The 19,046-nt window shown below is 52.7% G+C and overlaps 1 protein-coding gene across 1 annotated transcript in view; it reads right to left on the bottom strand.

Moving 5' to 3' along the window:
• Nucleotides 1-9,759: 9,759 nt before the first annotated feature.
• RUNX1 (RUNX family transcription factor 1) overlaps nucleotides 9,760-19,046 on the bottom strand; it is a 191,344-nt gene continuing 182,057 nt past the window's right edge. The window contains exon 8 of the mRNA XM_081138437.1: nucleotides 9,760-15,417. Coding sequence (XP_080994563.1) covers nucleotides 14,951-15,417 — 467 coding nt within the window. The 3' untranslated portion in view covers nucleotides 9,760-14,950. The remainder of the gene's footprint in view (nucleotides 15,418-19,046) is intronic.

The raw sequence follows: 19,046 nt of genomic DNA, 5'->3' as shown, positions 1-19,046 counted from the left end.
TGTTGGAGGCGGCGCTTTAATGCTGGAGGACCCGAGACCAGGGGGCAGGGGGGTGGTGGGACGTGCGAAGACCTGATCCCCAAGCCTCCTTCCAAGACTCTGAGGGGACACTGGGCCGACAGCCTCTGAGGCCAAGAGGCCAGCATCCTGGCCCCAAAGCCCCCGCAGGTGGACCTCTCTGGGCCGGGGTTCAGGCTCCCCCCATGCCTGGCCGAGCCTGCGGATCCCCGTGCGCCAACACGGCTGCTGACCAGCCCAGGCAGCACCTGGCGCGGCTCCTGGACGCCTCGCCATAGCCGGTAAGCACCGAGATGCCTGATCAGTCATTATCACCGTCAGGCTTCCAGCCACCTCCCCATCTTCCCTGTGACCAGCAGGCCGGTTCACGGTTGGCACGAACAGTGGCTTAGAAACTTAATCAGGTTCAGGTAACAGGTAAGGACTGGTTCCCCAGCATGGGGAAAACACAGCGAGTAGTTTGGATTAAACTATGTGTGCTATCCTGCTGCAGCTTGCAGGCCCCTGGGAGGCTCTCAGACGGCTCCTAATTAATAACTGGAGCCAAGTGGGGCAATCTTGAGAATGCAGTTGCTCCCACTAATCTGATCCAGCCGTGCGAGGGAGGGGGCGCTGGCCTTGGACTTGGGGATGAGTGGGGTTGGCCAGGGCGTGGGAAGAGCTCACCCCAGATGGTTGGGACAAAATTTGGAACGGCCAACCTGTTGGTCAAGCAAACAAGTGAATAGACCTTCCCCTCTAGGCTTCATCCCCCGGCTTGGGAAGGAGGGGCCTGGACTCCACTCCTGGCCCTGCTTCTTAGTATCCCCGAGACCTAGGGCCAGCTAACCCCTCTGAGCTGCAGTGTCTCATCTGTGAAATGGATGTGGGACAACAACTTTGAAGGATTGTCGTGGGAAGCACATGGGATGTGGGTGCTGCTGTGTGGACCAAGAGCAGGGGAAAAGGTGACTTGGGCTGGAACCCTGGTCCTGCCATCAATGTGCTGCGAAACCATGAGCAAGGTGCTCAGCCTCTCTCTGCTCAGGTGCTTCACCTGTGATGTGAAAATAATAACATACCCTCATGTGGTTAGTTTAGAGTTTAAATGAGATGGTCCGAGTGGAGGGCCTCATTGGGGTTAGGCACAGAGGGGCCCTTGTTCCATGGCCCCTGTGTATCACGATGGCCCGCAGCCCTGCGTTCTGTCCGCTCTCATGGTCCCACAGGAGCGTGGATGAAGGCGGCCCTGCCCTGCCCCAGGGAAGTTCTGTTGCCACATTTCTGGAGCGTGTGCATCTCCCTACCAGACGGTGTGTGACCACTTTAATTAAGTCACCCATTGGGGGAGGCGTCCACCACACAGACTTGAGCCTTGAAGGGGAAATGTGAGCCCCTCTGCCCCTCCTCTCTAGATCCATGCGTGGAGGGCACCTTTCTGAATCCTTCCTCAAAGACCCCTGTGACCACGGGCTGCTCCAACCCACGGCTGGGTGATTTTGGCTGCTTTTGTATCTCAGTAGGGGTCCCCAGCCTCATTCCCAGCAGTAGGAGGCCCAAAGATGGTCCCAGAGGGACTCTAGAAACATCCACCTCTGCTAAAGGGAAAGGACCGAAGAAGTCATGAAGCCCAGCACTGGCCAGGATACAGCCAACTGTTCAAGCCTAGGCTCTGTGGCAGAGGCAGGGGTGGAGGGGTAACGCCACACAAACCACAGAACACCCCACAGAGGGCAGGCATGGAGCAACAAGACCACATCACACCGTCCAGGCTCACTCCTGCGGTGTCTGGGGTGACTGGGCCACGTGAGCGCATTTAGCAGCAGGGCCCAGGTGAGATGGCTGCCAGCCAACACATTGACACCTGTGGTGAGAGAACAGAAGGAGATATCTGATCAGAGTTTCCAAGGAACAGGTGGCTGGGTGGGAAATTGGGTGTAAGGGGTAAGATCTGAGTAGGCAAACAGGGAACGAGGTGAAGGGTTTCGAGATAAACAGTCTCAGGTCTAGTTTTCTTCATGAGTTAAAGGGTCAACTTCATGGCTACTGAGAAGTCTCCTGTCTCCAACCCCACACCGTCCTCACCTGATTTTTCTTAACAAGAGACCAAGCCTCTTGTAATTCCAGGGGAAGCCTGAAATACATATCCCTCCTGAAACAAACAAACAAACAAGCAACATTATAGTGATTCCTACTCACACCAGCATTTAAATCACTGGCCAGAGTGCGGTTTTCTGAGAGCAGGCTGGGTTCAGAGGGAGTTAGAAAGGTAGGAAGAGAGTGACAGTTTGTCATCCTCAATGAGGTGCAAGGGGTAGTAAGAGAGGCCAGAGGAAGAGGCCGGTGTTTAAAGACTGCTTCCTTTGCCCCCAAATTTGATTTCCTTCCTCCCTCCCTCCTTTCCTTTTTTATATAAATTTTCTGTCTCACTACCTTTTTTTTTTTGCATTGGGCATAAGAACAATAAATAGTGCACAGACACTGTCCTCTCTGAGCTCCCAAGAGAAGACTAAGGATAAACCAGGAAACTGCTGCAATGAAGTGTGACTACGCACCACGGAAAGATTAAATATAAGGTGCAGTGGGAGGAATGAAGTGTGACTATGCACTATGAGAAGATTAAATATAAGATGCAGTGGGAGAGAGGGGAGGGAAAGATTGCTTCTGCCTCTCGTTAGCCCTCTATTGGCAGCCTGAGCTTGAGGGATTTGGATAAAGGTTGGTGTCTCCTTCTGCTTTCAGCTGTGATGAAAGCTGAGACAGCCTCTCTTCCCAGAGCAAAAGAAAGATTGGTCGTGGTGGTAGAAAGGTGGAAAGAGATTTATCTGAGGTTGGGGAGCCTAAGTGGGTCTAAGTCTAGCTTGTACTTGACTAAGTAATGACCTTGAGCAAGTCAGTTCATTTGCAAGGGCCTCTGCTTCATTAGATAAACTGGGGTGTCCCTCATGCCTTATTCCACAATTATTTGAAAGATTTTGGGGTTGGTCTCCATGAGGCAGATGACTCTATATTCTGTATGAAGTTGGTGGCTGGGAGGGAGAGTAGAATCAACATAACTGAGCACTGGCAGCTTTCGGGCCTCCTGCTGGGAAATTTCCCCCCCAGCCATCTGACAGATTCTTCACAACAGCCCTACTGAGGGGTTTTATTAGTCTCATTTTGTAGGTTAGGAAAGCAGTGCTCAGAGCCATAAAGTACCATGTTCAGGTTTACACAGTTAACTTGCGACAGGGTATGGATTTTCTTCCCCCCAGGTTTAATCTTACTTTAAAGTCTCTGCTCCACCTACCATTCTACTCAGAATGGCAATGGCGTGGCTTTGAAAAGCAATGGGAGGCCTGGCCGGCGTGGTTCAGCGGTTGAGCATCAATTGACCTATGATTCAGGAGATTCCAGTTCGATTCCTGGACAGGGCACATGCCCGAGTTGTGGGCTCGATCCCCAGTCGGGGTGTGCAGGAGGCAGCTGATCAATGACTCTCATCGTTGATGTTCCTCTCTCTCTCTCCCTCTCTCTTCCTCTCTCTGAAATCAATAAAAATATATTAAAAAAATAAATAAAAGCAATGGGAGGGGTGGAATCTGCACAGCCATGCTTATGAATGTCACGGAGGTGGATTGAATGAGCTTTGTTAAGTTAGACTCCCAGGGGATAGTATTGTCCATGGTTAAATAATCCTGGGTTGTTCTGTTGTTTTTAGATTATTGTGCTTTGTGGCAGCAGCGATATCATCTTGGGTGAGTCACTGAACTTTTCAACATTTCAGTTTCTTCATCTGTGTGCTGGACACAATAATACCCACCTACACACCCGACACTACCCTGGTGACTGGGGTGAAGCAAGTCAGGTAACGTGTAAGTGCACACATTCTTTTCGAATTGTACAATGTTATGCAATTCTGTTTTGTTGTAACTTGGTTGATTAGGACTTGGATGTCTAAATGTCAGCTTTTAGTTCCAATAGTCACATCTATTTAGTTTTTTTTTACACTGAAGTATATACAGATACATACAAATACAGAGATCATAACTTGTGATTTAGCTTGATGAGATAGAACCCAGGGGTAGAACATGATCAGCACCCGAGAAGTCCCTCTATGTCCCCTCCCAGTCACTGTTCCCTTTTTCCTCCCTCAAGGTAATCATTATCCTGAACTTTATAACCTTAGATTAGTTTTCTCCTGTTTGAAACTATATAAGTGGAATCATAAAGTATTTTTGTTTAGCTTCTTCTTTTTGAAATCCTCACTCAAGGATATATTTTCCATTGCTTTTCAGAGAGTGGGAGGGAGAGAGAGAGAGAGGGAAACATCGATGTGAGAGAGACACATCAATTGGTTGCCTCCCACACACTCCCTGACCTGGGCTGTGGATCCAGCCTGCAACTGAGGTACGTGCCCTTGGCCAGAATTGAATTCAGGACCCTTCAGTCTGAGGGCCAACTGTCTAACCACTGAACCAAACTGGCCAGGGCTTGTTTAGCTTCTTAACTCAACCTTATATTTGTGAGAAAGGTTTGTTGCTGGAACAATAGTTTATGAATTTTCATTACTGCGTAGTATCCCACTGTAAAAAATAGACTGTAGTTTATACTATTTGAATTGGTTGATTGGTTACTGATTGATAAACTCATTCAATGAATTCTTGGAACAAACCCAACTTGACCTGATGTATTCTCTTTTTTCATATTGATGGGATCCGTTTGATAGTATGTTATTCTACCTTTTGTCTCTGCTTATGACTGTGGTTGGTTTGTACTTTTTTGTTTTTCTGCAATGTTCTGTTCAGGTTTTGGTATCAAGGTTATAAAATGAGGTGTGAAATGTCTTCTTTTACCCTTCATATGTACTTTAGAAAAAAACACCTGTATTTCAGTATGGCTATTTCTTTTGACCCGTCTTTCAGTTCACTAATCTTCTCTTTGGCTATCTCTCATTTAATATTAAGTTTATTAGTTAAGTTCTTCATTTCAGTTCAAGTATTTTTCAGTCATGGCATTTTCACTTTTTTTCTTTTTATTGTTTCAAGTTCTCTACTGAGGGTCTACATATAGCCATAAAAATTTCTTGCATTTATTAATTACGTGTATTTTTAAGTCCATATCTGATAACTCCTGTGGCACTATTTCTTTTATCCTGCTTTTCAGTTATTTGTTCATGTATTTTGGTGTGCCAAGTAGTTTTCAACTGAACACCAAGCACTGTGTATAAAAACTGTTGAGATAATTTGATCTCTGTATGCTTTGGAAGGCAGTTGGCTTTAGAGTAATTTACCTTAATCCACGCAGATACTGAGGTGATTAGAGTCTGGGTTTCAATATTTGTGAGGCTGTAATCCCAGGTACAGCTCTTTGCACGTCCCAGCTGAAAGCCTGGGCCGTTTATCAGCCCCTCTCTCACTTCTCTTTCTTAAAGGGCCCTTAACTCCAGTTTTTGTACCTTGTAAGACTAACAGAAGTATTTTAGCCCCTTGGAATTCTCGAGAAACAAAATAATACCTGGAGGGGAAGAGCAAAAGCAGTGCCAAATGTCAAATTCACCTCACTTCTCACTTCTTTCCTTTTCCCCTTTCTTTCTAGGACATTGGCTCCTTCAGTCTCTGCTACCCTGGTTTGATGTGTCTTCAAATACACACACTTTGAAGATTCTTTAGCTCTTCCCCATGGGGGGGGGGTGTTGACCTGGAGTACACGACTCCACTGCAGGCAGAAATCTTTTGAAATCTACTTTTCACATACCAAATGCATCACTCTTTCTAACCTCAGGATAGGTGGCCGATACACTTCTGAGATCCAGGTCTGGAAAAGCCTAAATTGTGTTTATGATTTCAGAAAACACATCCATTTGAACTCAACATGTCTGGCACTTTATTTCCTTAGTCTCCAGTTTCACATCTCCTTTCATGTCCCATAGTCATCTGAGTCTGTGTAAGAAATACTTATATTGTCCCAAAGTTCAGATTTGAACTCAGTGTTGGATTGAAAGCTGTTTCTGAGAAACACGAGGTGAACCTGTGGAAATCGTGGCTGGCGAGCGATGGGACCTGGTCCCAGGCTGCCCGTGGCTTTGGAGTCATTCTTTGTGGTTTGCGTTCTGGCAGCACCTGAGGAGGAGGTGTCTGTGGGCGCTGATTTTTTCCCTGAGTTTTTGATGGTTTCTTTTGTCAGTGTGACCAACTGATTGAAATCAGAGTTATGGCCTCTTCAGAACGACACGCAGAGGCTCAGACCTGCACCTTTAACATTGAGCCTCATTTAAGGGAGGTGCTGAGCCTTCTCACGTGTTGGAAATAGCACTGAATCTTCCATTCATGATGTTTTTCTACACAAATGGTAGGACTCAGGATTAAGACAGGATGGGAAGAGCCTAATGGGCCATCCTGAAAGAACTGCCACTTAAATTCGCCAAAGATACATCTGATAAGGGGTGGGTATCCAAAATTTATAAAGAACTTGTAAAACTCAACACTAAAAAACCCAAACAATCCAATTAAAAAATGGGCAGAGGACCTGAACAGACACTTCGCCAAAGGGCACATACAGATGGCCCAGAGACACATGAAAAGATGCTCAACGTCGCTAATCATCAGAGAGATGCAAATTAAAACCAAATGAGATACCACCTCACACCTGTCAGAATGGCTCCATCCACAAATCAACAAACAACAAGTGTTGTCGAGAATCTGAAGAAAAGGGAGCCCTGGTGCACGGCTGGTGGGGATGCAGACTGGTGCTGCCACGGTGGAAAACGGAGGTTCCTCAAAAAATTAAAAATGGAGCTGCCTTATGACCCAGTGATCCCACTTCTGGGAATATATCCAAAGAAATCTGAAACACTAATTGAAAGAATACATGCACCCCTATGCCCACTGCTGCATTGTTCACAATAGCCGAGATCTGGAAGCAGCCCAAGCGCCCATGAGTAGATGACGGGTATAGAGGCTGTGGGACATTCACACAGTGGAATACTACTCGGCCCTAAAAAGGAAGCAAATCTGACCCTTTTGCAACAGCGTGGATGGACCTGGAGGGTATTATGCTGAGTGAAATAAGCCAGTCAGAGAAGGGCAAGTACCCTATGATTTCATTTATATGTGGAATCTAATGAACAAAATAAACAAACAAAATAGAAACAGACTCATAGACACAGAGAACAGACTGACAGCTGTCAGAGGGGAAGGGAGAGGGGGGCTGGGTGAAAATGGTGAAGGGATTAACCAAAAAAACCCCCCAAAACCCTCACAGACACAAACAACAGCAGGGTGATGACCAGAGGGAAAGGGGGTGGGGGCAGGGAGAAGAGGGTAAAGGGGGGACAAACGGTGAGGGAAGGAGACGTGACTTGGGGCGGTGAGCACAATACAATATGCAGATGGTGCGTAACAGAATTGTAGGCCTGAAACCTATATAATTTTATTAACCAGTGTCACTTCAATAAGCTCAATAAAAAAATTAAAAAAGAAATATATGGTAAAGTACAGTGTCTTACGGCGACAAGCCCAAGAGCTGAAAATGACTCTTTGATGTTTAAGAGGCTCATAAACAGGGCAGTGCCCTTGCAGACCTATATTTATGTCTTCAAATATCGGGAGGAAATCCAAGCCGAGCCTCAGGACTGCGGGAGTTTGCCATTTAGACAAAAAAAGGCGGCTGGGGGGGGGGGGGGGGAATGGCATCAGACTTTTTACGGCGCGAGGCGAGTTTTCTTCCCGCCCTGCCAGCCAAGCAACTGGCACCCGGCTCGAGACTTGCTCTTCCGGGGGCGCCTGGGCCAGGCACCACCCAGCCGTGAGGCATCTGTGAAGAAACAGAGACCGTGGAAACCCGAAGAAAGGCTGTTTTGTTTCAGGCTGGGGTTGTCCGCCTGCCCCTGAGGGTCCTCTCCGGGTTTTAAATGAGGCCTGGGTGCAGCAACCTCCCAAAAGTGCGCGGTGAGGGAGGGGGGACGAAGCGTCACCTCGCAGAGGAGAACCTGGCGCGTCATTTCCAGCAGGTGATCAAGGTCAACGTCCACATGAATCACGCTGATAGTATGTATCTGCCCTCGAGGTGATGTGATACAATGACATTGTGTGCTGTCCTTTACTTCCCTGTGGTCTTCCTCACCCAAACCCCAGGCTGATCCAGGAGAGGGACACCCGAGGGCCTGAGGGGACACGGCAGCTCCGCGTCCCGTGGGATCCAGGAGCACGAGGGGAAGCTGAGGACATCCGAGCAGGCTGCGGACTTCAATGATAAGGTATTGATACTGGCTCATTAATTGTTGCCAAAGCACTGCACTGATGTTTGAAATATCAATAATGGGGGGTTGTGTGCTGGGGTGCGTGTGAGGGCCGGGGGGTGGGAACTCTCTGGACAGTTTTCTCAATTTCCCTGTAAGTCTAAAACTTTCCTAAAGTAAAGTTTATGAATTAAAAATAAACCAATAAACAAAGAGCACCGTGGGGAAGGTGCAGAGGACGCCCCCCGAGGCTCCACTCAGACATCACCGGGTCTGACCCCCTCCGACGTGCAGGGAGGGGGCTCTTGACCTGGAACCTCTCAGTTACCTTGAACTTGAAGCCCTTTTGGTCCCCCCTTTCCTGAAATTCTCACAAGTCATTTCTCTTCTGCTTTTCAGGAAAGAGGTGTTATTTGAAGAGAGGCCGCCATCGAAGGTTTAGACAGCTCTTGTGTATCAGTGAGCGCCCGGCATCGCTCTGAGCTCCAGGTAGGTGGGGGTGGTTAAAAGCAGGGCGTCCTGGGCTCAGGCCACTGGACCCCGGCAGCTGAGGCAGCCGGGCGAGTCCCTAGCCTCGCTGTCCCTTGGCTTCCTCGCGTCTCCCAGGGCCGCTGTAAGGGCGGAGCGAGCCAGCACCCGCAGGCGCGAAGCCGGGCCCGGCCTGCAGGAGGCACTTAGGCGCGTGTGCGTGTTATTTATCCTCAGGCCCACTCTCCTCGCCGAGCGCTCTCAGCACCTGGGACGCCACTGAAATCTCTCCAGCACAGGGCCTGGGTTAGAAACCTGGGAGACAGCTGCGATCAGGCACTTGCCCGGCAGGTTTTGGTTCTGTTCTTCCCAGCATGTGGTCCTGACCTTAGAGATCTAATTCAGTAAAACCTTCTGAAGGAGCGATCTGTCAAACATCAAATCTTTCTGAACCAGCAGTTCCTTTCGTTTTTATTTTTAAAAAGGAAACATCCTTTTATTTTTATTAATTTCAGAGAGAGGAAGGGAGAGGGAAAGAGAGATAGAAACATCATTGATTGGCTGCCTTCTGCACGCCCCCGACTAGGGATCGAGCCTGCAACCCAGGCACGTGCCCTGACCGGGAATCGAACAGCCGTCTCCTGGTTCATGCGTGGACGCTCAACCACTGAGCCATGCTGGCCAGGCCAGCAGTGCCTTTTAAATGTAGAAAAATTCTAGCACAAGGGCACACGCACATGCTGAGGGCTCTGGAGGACTATTCTAAGAGCAAGACGCCGACGGTGAGCGACGTGATGCCCGCCAGGAAAGGAGAGGTAAGCGGGTTGGCACAACCGTGTATTTGGCTGAAGGAGATGTAAGGGGCCCATGTGGAAACAGGAACGTTGTCCATCCAGTGGAAACACTGCCGTTTTGCACGGGTGCAGATAAGCTACGTGCTGTATGTTGTGGGTACGGAGAAGCCTGGAAGGGAGAGCACAGAACAGCCGACGGTCACAGCGGGGCGCGGACTGGGAGAAGTGGGAGGCGTTCGGCTTTTTATTCGGTGGTGTTTACATTTTTGTTTTTATTTTATTGAATTTATTGGGGTGACGTTGGATAATAAGGCCACACAGGTTTCAAGGGTACAGTTCAACAAGACAGCGTCCCCCCCTGCATCACGTGCCCGTCACCCTGAGCAGAGTCTCTTTCCACCCCCTCTTACCGCCCATCGCTCACCTCCACCCACTCGCCCCGCTCTTGTCCGTGTCTATGTGGTTAATCCCTTCACCGTTTTCACCCCTCCCTCTGATAGCTGTCAGTCTGTTCTCTGTATCTATGAGTCTGTTTCTATTTTGTTTAAATTATTTGTTGGTTAGATCCCACATCTAAGTGAGATCAGCTGGTAGTTTCCAATTTTAACCACTTTGTACGTTTAACGTTTACTGAGCACGTTACGTGCCAAGCTCTACAGCGACGGGCATGCGTGAACTTACTTCGGTTCCGTAACTGAAGACGTCGTCTCTCCTTCCCAGCGAGAGGGCCCGGGCACTAGCTCCATCTGCTCCCTCACAGGGACTCGCCCCAGGCCGCCTGCCCCCGGGCCATGCTCCCGGCCGCTCCGCTCGGCATCCTTCCTGCACCAGAGCCTGACCCTCCCGCCCCCGTGCTCAGCACCATCACTTCCCGAGTCAGTAGTTCCTTCTGACCCACTGGCTTTGGTTCCTGACGTTCTCTGTGGCCACCGTGTGGACCATGAGATGACAACGGCAAGAGCCGGGAGGGAGCCTTAGACAATGGTCCTTGGCTGGCAGGTAACTTGGGTCCCACAGTCTTAGGGCTGAAACACTGATAGTACTTTGCATGGGTGCTGGGGAGGGAAGGACTGTTTAAAAAACTCCCACCACTGCTCAGGCCGCCTCCCACCATTTACAGAAATGGGGTGGGGGAGGGCGACTGGCCTCAGGTTGCACACGCACCATTTCCACTTTGTGTTTTCAAATCCCACGTGATTTTTTTCTCTTTTAAAAGACAAGCATTAAAGTGTGCTTCAGCGCTCCTTAGCACCCAAGGGTGCCACCCCAGGAGCCTGGGCCTCTGCTAGGCCACGGGCCCTCAGAGCCAGGGCGGCCGCTGGGTGCTGTCTCGTGGGCTGCGTGGGCTTCCTTGGGCCCCAGCCCGTCAGAGGAAGGAGCCGCTGCGGTCGGGTGCAGGTACTGGCCGGACGGTTTACTTGCCATTCACTAGTTACAACATCGGGTTACAGAAGATGCCGTGGCACAAAGAAAGTAAGGCACCCACAGCTCGTGGGCAGCAGCAGTCCGGCACCCTGCACGGGCTGGCACGAGAACCGGGCCTGGGGACTGGGCATGGGGGCTGGGCACGGGGATTGCTCCAGCAGAGGGGAGTCGGCTGACCACTCGTGAACCACGGGCCCGAGGGCCTGCTCTCCTGAGTCACTACAAACACCTGGAGGGGGGCTGCTGGGTGTGTCTCCAGCCTGTTTGGTCTCAATCTTGAGACCGGCAGTCACTTCAGGGAGGGTTTGGTCTGTGGGCAGCGGGAGGAGACCACGCGCGCTCCCAGGGCGCCGTGTGCGCGGGCCCATCGCCGCTGCGGAGAGGACGCCTGGGCCCAGCCAAGGAGGCACGGCCCCAGCAGCTCTTTCAATAGATGTTCTACTGTCGTTTCGATCTGAAAGTTTATTTTCTCATGGTTGTTACACATCCAGGACGCACAGAAACCAACAGCCTTTTTTTGCGCATTTTCCCTACAACAAAAAGTAAACTTAAAAAAAAATTGGAACCATGCTATTAGCTCTTTACAAAAGTAACTTGCTGTAAAGTCTAAAATAAAGTAGAAAAAAGCATTTTTTTTTGTCTACAGTATTTAGCAAACATAAGAAAAAGTCCTTAGAAACACACAAAAAAGTGAAAAAAGTTATTACAGATATTAACAATATTTTATAATGAAGCTTAAAATCTATTTACATACATAAATACAATGAACTCTGTTGATGCAACTCTTCTGGAAGGAAAAAAAAAAAGCCCCATGATCAGCTTCTCTGATACTGATCTGGCTGAAGGGAGAGAAAAACTCCAAAGAAACACAAACAAAAATCCCCGAACAGTCGTACGCTGCAGGTAAACAAAAAGGCATTTTGTTCAGACGCAAAAATTCTTTTCTGAGATTGTTAAACTGACTGTTGCTGTACATGTCACCCCCCTGAAAATAAAACCTACTCAAACCGAAAACTGCCGGGACAGTGTCCCAAGGAAACAGGTCCTTCGGGACAGGAATCTGCAACCGAAATTGCAGGACATGGAGCGAAACCACTCATTTCCTCTCTAGTCCGAGCGTTTCTGTTGCTCGGGATAAAAACCCTGGGCGCAGACAGGCCGTTACCTCCCCGGCTCCCTGCGCCCAGGAAGCCTCCGTCCTGCAGGGGGCAACGAGCAGACCCACCAGGCTTGGCAAGGCCTCCGTCCCACTGGAGGAGCCCACAGGCAGCAAGGAGCTGACTCGCCGGCTCCTTTATGGACCAGAGGAGAGCAGCGCCCCCAGAACTGGACATGTGGTGTTGGGGTGGGGGTGCCATCTCCTTACACAAAGGGAGCGGGGAGGGGGAGAGAGAAAGAGGGAGATGTTAAGGGGACAGGAGGGAGAGAAATGTAAGTAGTATTAGGTAGCAAGAGAAAGAAACAACTGAAATGACACGTGTCCATGTTTTAATGATAAATAAGGGCCTGAATGTGCATCTCTCTTCTTGCGGACCCAGGCTCCCAGAGACATCTGGTTTTTACATCATTGGCTTAAGGGTCTCCCTGATGAAAGGGCCACCTTAATTCACCTGAAGGCAACGGATGCAGGTCTTCAGGGAAAATGCATTAAGTGTGGGCCCTATCTCCAGAACAACTAAACTGGTTTACTTTTTTCCTGAAACAATTAAATACCGTATGTGCCGCCAAGGGGCTCCGAATGGCCACACCAGCGGGTCTACAGCAGAGTGAGTGACCAGCCGCCCTCCTACGTGGCTCTGAGCGAAGATTCACAGGAAAGACAACCTGATTCCCTTGTGGGGTGTTAGGCTGACCTTGAGTTGGACAATCTTCAGGTACCAGAGCTGAGCTGAAAACATTTTCCTTCATTTTCCCCCAACATCTTATCAGGTGAGATGAGGCAACATGTGCTGGAAAGAACATTTAAATTCAATTGGGGTCAATGGGCTAAGAATCCTTTTCAGAAGTGAAAGTTTAAAGTTTACTGACAGATCATTTTTTTTGCTGGAAAAAAAGGTAATATAGAATAAAATAGGAAACTGAATGGTGGAGGGAGAAGTATTTCTAAAATGAAAATGGACCTACTCTGGGTTTCTCCGAGGTCAGCTTTAGCTCTTTTCTAACAATATAGACCTCACAACACAAACTGCTTTCCTCTTTAACTCTCACCAAAGTGCTACTGCATCTGTGTAAAACACACATCAATATACACAGGGGTGGGCAAAAGTGGGGCTACAGGTGCTCGTATGGCAAATAATACAATAATCAATAAATAATAATACAAGAATAAACTCTGTGTTTCGCATACTCACACCTGTAAACCTACTTTGCCCAGCCCTGGATATATAAAAAAACTCAAAACACGCTGTTTTAAATAAGTTCAGCTGTCTTGCTGCCTGCAGCCAAAGATCTTTTTAATTTGAATCCTTAAATTTATAAAATAAAAATCAAACACTGTTCTAAAGTCCTGCTTTCAAATACTCTTCAGAGTTGACCTGAAATCGTTTGAACGGATGGAAGAGGTACATTAAGTAACACCCAGATCGCTCTGAGCACACACACGTGTCGAAATCAGCAGTTAGTATTTATGAGTCGTACAACAACTGCACTCGGACCAAATCCTCCAATAAAAATAGTGCCATAAAATTTACAGTGACATTGGATACGGTTGAATGGTAGCCACGGGCGGCAGTGGGGACAGTCTTCCCTGTCGTGCCGATGCGCAGGTAAAAGTGCACACACCCCACAGGGTGGGGTCTCAGCCTGGTGACAGCAACACAGAGGTGGGTTAATGAGCAGCATGGGATGGGGTCCTGCCCAGGGGGGACCGATGCTGCCCACCGGACTCCAGAGACAGAGGGAAGCGGGCCCCTCCTAGGACAACGCAGCGGGAGACCTCCAGCTGTCAGAGGTGCCCGGTGCAGTCTGTCCCTTCCACTCCCAGCCTTGGCGGACGGACACACGTTTTGTTGTGTGTAAAGGAACAGGTGCTGTATCAAAGAGGAGCATTTTCTTAAAGCTAAAAAAACCTGCGCTCTGGACTCGAACCCAGCATGGAAGGAACCCGTAAATTCACTCATTTGGGTCCCATGTGGCTGCGGCTCCTCCACAGGCCTGACTCTGGGTTTGTTCTGACAAAGCAGGTCTGAGATTGTCAAGAGGCCCGGCAGCGGGCAGCCGTCCTGTCCAGAGGCCGGACGGGGCCCACTGAAGGCCCTGGAGCCAGATCTGACCTGCGTGAAGGAGTCAGGGGTGAGCCCCTCTGTTGCTCGGCAGAAACCTCCGACCGCCCGCCCGTCCGCCCTCTGGCCTGACCCTCGGCCTCGGGCCCCACGGGAAACGCCGTCACCCGCGGGAGTTTAATGTAAACAGTAGGCAGGTGACAGGCCGCCCAGTCCCTCAGGCGCCCGGGCTGCGGCTGCTACCCAACCGCAAAGTGTAGTACTCGGTATTTTTCTTCCTAAGTACATTTAAATAATAAAAAAGTATCAACACATAAGGAACGGTCTAAACATCAAGATACATAAATATCTAGGGATTCCTGGTGGGAATACAGTAGTTGAAAATGACCCAAAGCTGTAGCTGTTTCTTAAAAAAACAACAAACAACAAAATAAAAACAACTACACAAAAGTCCAAAAGAAAAGTTAAATAAAACAGGAAAAGGAATCATATTTTTTTTCCCCAATTGTCATAGCAAGAAAGAAGCAAGCTCAAATTTATATATATATATATGTATATAAAAATAAAAACCACCCCAAACGCAAACGCGCATTTCGCATTTATAAGGTGCCGGGAAAGAACATTAAAAATACGGATCTGAGGCCGCGGGCGAGTGGCCCGCGCCCCGCCCCGGGCAGGCCCGCGGGCCAGAAGGTGGGGTCGGCGCAGACCGTTCACAGCATCGCGGCCGGGCGTTCACAGCTTCCCCGCGGCGCCCACGGGGCGGGCGCGCGGGTCCGGTCCGGGTCGGGTCCGGTTCGGTCCAGGTCCGGTGCAGGCGGGCCGGCTCAGTAGGGCCGCCACACGGCCTCCTCCAGGCGCGCGGCCGGCAGCCCGGTGGGCGAGTTGCTGTGGCTGCCCTCGGCCTCGGCGTCGGGCGCGCCCGGCAGGCTGGGGTTGAGCAGCGCGGCGCCCGTGGACGCGCTGGTGCAGGGCGGCAGGATGCGCGGCGGCGAGCGCTCGCCCACCACCGAGAACTGGTAGCCGCCGGCCGGCGCGCCGTAGTACAGGTGGTAGGGCGGCGAGCCCGCGGGGAACGGGCCGCCCTGCGCCTGCGCCGCGCCCGGGTACGGCGGCGGCAGGTACGTGTGGTAGCGCGAGGCCGAGCCCACGGCCGGCACGCCCAGGCCCAGGCCCGACGACACGGGCGTCGGCGAGTAGGGGAAGGCGCCCGGGTAGTGCATGCGCGGGTCCGAGATGGAGGGCAGCGCGGGGAACTGCCGCGGGTCGCCGAAGGCCGTCAGGTCCGGGGCCGCTGCGGGGGGAAGGAGAGCGTGAGACGGGGCGCGTGAGATGGGGCGCGGAGCGCGGGGACCCACCGCCCGCCCGCCCGCCCGGCGCCTCCCGGAGCGCCCCTGCCCGGGAAGCCGGGGGCCCGCCCGGAGCGCCCTTGCCCGGGAAGATACTTTGTTGCCACCGAGTAACAGGAGGCAGCGCGCGCTCCTGGAACGCAACCAGCGAGACAGCGCAGGAGGGACGCGAGGTAGCGTGGAGCGTGCCTACGTAGCACGTGCGTGACCGGCGCAGCCGCAGTGCGCTCCGCCCGGCCGTGCCGAGTGCGCCCCGCAGGCCACGCGGGCGCGTTTCTCATGTGGTGGGGAGGCGGCACGAGGAGCGGCTCCGGGCGGGAGAGCTGCGCGCGAGTCGAGCCCTCAGGCGCCAGCACGAAGCCTCCGACGCCCGCGTGGCTTCCGCCGGAACTGGCAGCGCCGCAGCGCCTCCAGGCGACGGGCGCGCCGACGGACCCCGTTAGGCTGTCGCGCACCGAGTGACACCAGTGACGCGACGTTGACCGCGCCGTCGAGGCTGCCTCGCAGGGAGCTGCCCACCGGCTCGGCTCCGGCGGCAACTTCCGGGAGCGGCCTGCGCGCCCCGCGACTGCGCCTGCGCGCCCGGGGTCGACCTCAGAGACGCCGAGGGGCGGGGCCCCTGGCCCCCCACTGGCCCGTGTTGGCCGCCACCGGGAGAGGCGGGGCTCTGTCGTGAGACTCTGGCGGTCGCGCCGCGGGCGGGCGGGCGCTGCGGGGGTCCTGCGGGTCGGAGCTTCTCCGCAGGGGTGCCGCTGACGCCCCAGGGGGGGGCAGTTACTCGCTGGGTGCGGAGGGCTGTCCCGGGGGCTGTGGGTGCCGGGCAGCACCCCTGGCCTGTGCCCAGCAGACGCCAGCAGCCCCCACTCCTGGAACCGTGACACCCGGCGGCTCGTCCAAGCGCCACCAAGAGTCGCGGGCGCAGGGGGGCGACGGCCGCAGCCCCGGCTCCAGAGCCAGCCGCGCCCGCTAGGGGGCGCCCCGCGCGGCCGCCCTCCCGGTGCTCAGGAGCGGGGGGCATGGGGGGGACCCACGGGGGTCATGGGGGGAAGCTACTGGGGGAGGGGGCGGCCTCGCTTCCCGCCCGCTGTCCCAGCAGGGAGGGCTGCCTCTCCCCCCTCCCTCTAGAGCTTTTTATTTTTTTTAACTTTCTTACTGCTCTAACACATTTTTAAAAAACGGCCCCCTCTGTAAATTTGGGGTGAGTGTGATGGGGGCACACGCCTCGTTAGAGAGGTAGTTAAAGTTTATAGAGACAACCTACGTCTGCAGCAAACCTCCGCCCTAACGGGGAGACCGGGGTCGGTCTGTCTGTCCGGCAGAGGCTCCTGCTGCCGGCTCAGCGGCCCGGCCCCGGCGGGGGGCTGTAAGCGGGCGCTGTGCGGTGCCTCCAGGCCGCCCCACTGCTCGCCGCCCTGCCGCTCGCGGGCGTCCGTGTCGCTTGTTTTTGCTCGCACGGAGCCGTGACCCGTTGACCAGGAAGCTTTACAACGTTTTTCCAGCGAGACTTCGGTGGCCCGGGAGGAGCCGGCGGAGGGAAGCGTCAGGCAGCTGCAACCAATCTGTGTCATCGACGCCGCCCTCGGACACGAGTGGCTCCGCCCACCGCTCCTCCTGCTTCATTTGCCCGAGACAAAAAGGTGAATTCACTGGAAAATCGATGAAAGGCCACGCTGCCTCACGGTGCTGTCGGGACAGGCTCGGTCAGTCTGCGCCGGCTGCCGCGTGCCAGCCTGGTGACGGTACCAGGGTACGGCCGAGAGAGTCGGGCTTTGTCACCGACGTGGTGACGCACCGATGCTGTGGCCTCAGCTGTCCGGGGAAACAGCTGTTTCACTTGTGGGCAGACCGTCTGAGGTTTACATGCTGCCGGGGTCGTCCTGCCTACATGACGACAGCCTCACACTGCAGAGCACCATCCGTTTGGCCAAATTACCCTTTTCCACAACATTTTGAGAATAAAACAACTGCAGCTCCTTAGATATGCTCCGACTCAAATGCTCTGTTGAAATACTTGTTTCCCTTTTCACGTCCAGCCCGATGCCCCTACCAAGCCTCACCAGTTACAGCCCCGGGGCAGCGCCTCTCTCCCCTTGGTTGGCCGGGTGCCCCTGATTCAACACCAGAGTGGGCGGAGAGGCAGACCCCTGACAGCACAGGGTGCTTTTGAAGAGCAGGACATCTGGGGATTAGGAGGTGCAGGAATTTAGTGGAAACGTTTCCCCACCAACGGGGCTAAACATTTGCAGTGACAGCTCAAGCCCTCATCCTGCAGTTTGACAGGGCCGAAAGAGCCCGTCCGCGCCCCTCCCGCTGCCCCGCAGGATTAAGCAGCCTGGCAGGTAATGGCTGCCTTAAAAGGCTCTGTGCATGACTCAGAATAATGCACGCTGTCTGTCGCCCAGGTTGGCAGCTAAACATTAATTTCTTTAAAAAAAGACAAGAAAAGAAAACCTCCAGATGACAACTCTTCTCAGACAAGGTGTGGAGTCTGTCTGTGAAGGAGAGAGACAGACGGAGCAAGTACAGCTGCAGAAGGAAGCCCAGGTGGGCTGGGGGCCCGAGGCCGGGCAGGGCTGGGCTCTCCAAGCCGGGGTCAGGCAACCACTTCTATGCACCCCACCCCCTCCGGCCCACAGCTGTGACCACAGTTTTCAGGCCCCGGCTTCAGACGCAGTGTCGCAGGGAGATCTGCTATGTTGAAAAGGGGCTCCCATGCTGTGCCTGCAGTTCTCTCTGGTCCTTCCTCCAGGATAGCGCAGGGCCTTTATTGGGAGTGGAAATGGGACCTGGCCCGTATCTGCGTCACACTCATGCCGCACAACGTCCTTCCTCACTCCTCGGGTAACTGAAGTCAGGTTACTCAGAGGTATACCTGTGATGTAGGGTCTGGAGGTGCTCATGGTACTCATTCCTTTAAAAAAAGTCACCCTCACATTTGAACACCGTCAGCTGGAGCAGTTGCCCCCAAGGGTTCTTGGGCTATAAGGTGCCGCTCTTGGGTGCTGACCAAGTCAAAAGACTCACGTAATGAATTCCGAGGGACAGGCCCACAACAGGGTGAGCAGTAGTTGTTTCAGAGGTAGCCATGGCCAGCCAGTGGGCAGAGCAGTGCCACTGAGAAGAACCAGTAAGAGGTGACAAGCGCCTTTGGAAGCAAACGGGTCCCAAGGGAACAGAACTTTTAGAACCAGGAGCTGAACACACGTCATAATCCCTGGGCTGCTTCCTCACCTCTGCAGTCCAGCAGGCACTGTGAAATGGCTGGCAGGAATTGCTGAAAATAATGTGAAAACTGGGCGACTAAGTTGGCTTTCCTACTTTACTCCAGCACCCAGGAGCTCCTGAAGCCTGTGGCTCAAGTGGGGGCAACTTTGGCCCTCAGGACACTGGGCAATGTCTGGAGACATTTTTTGGTTGTCACGAGGTCAAGGGGGTTGCTACTGGAATCTAGAGGCCAGAGATGAGCTAAATACCCCACACTGCTCAGGACAGCCCCCAACAAAGAGGCTCCAATGTCCATGTGCCACTGTTAGGAAGCTCCAAGAAGAAGCTAAAGCATTTGGTGAAACCCAAG

Source organism: Miniopterus schreibersii (genome assembly GCF_964146895.1).
Source record: "Miniopterus schreibersii genome assembly, chromosome: 5".
NCBI lineage: Eukaryota > Metazoa > Chordata > Mammalia > Chiroptera > Miniopteridae > Miniopterus > Miniopterus schreibersii.
This window is presented reverse-complemented; position numbering and strand designations above follow the sequence as displayed.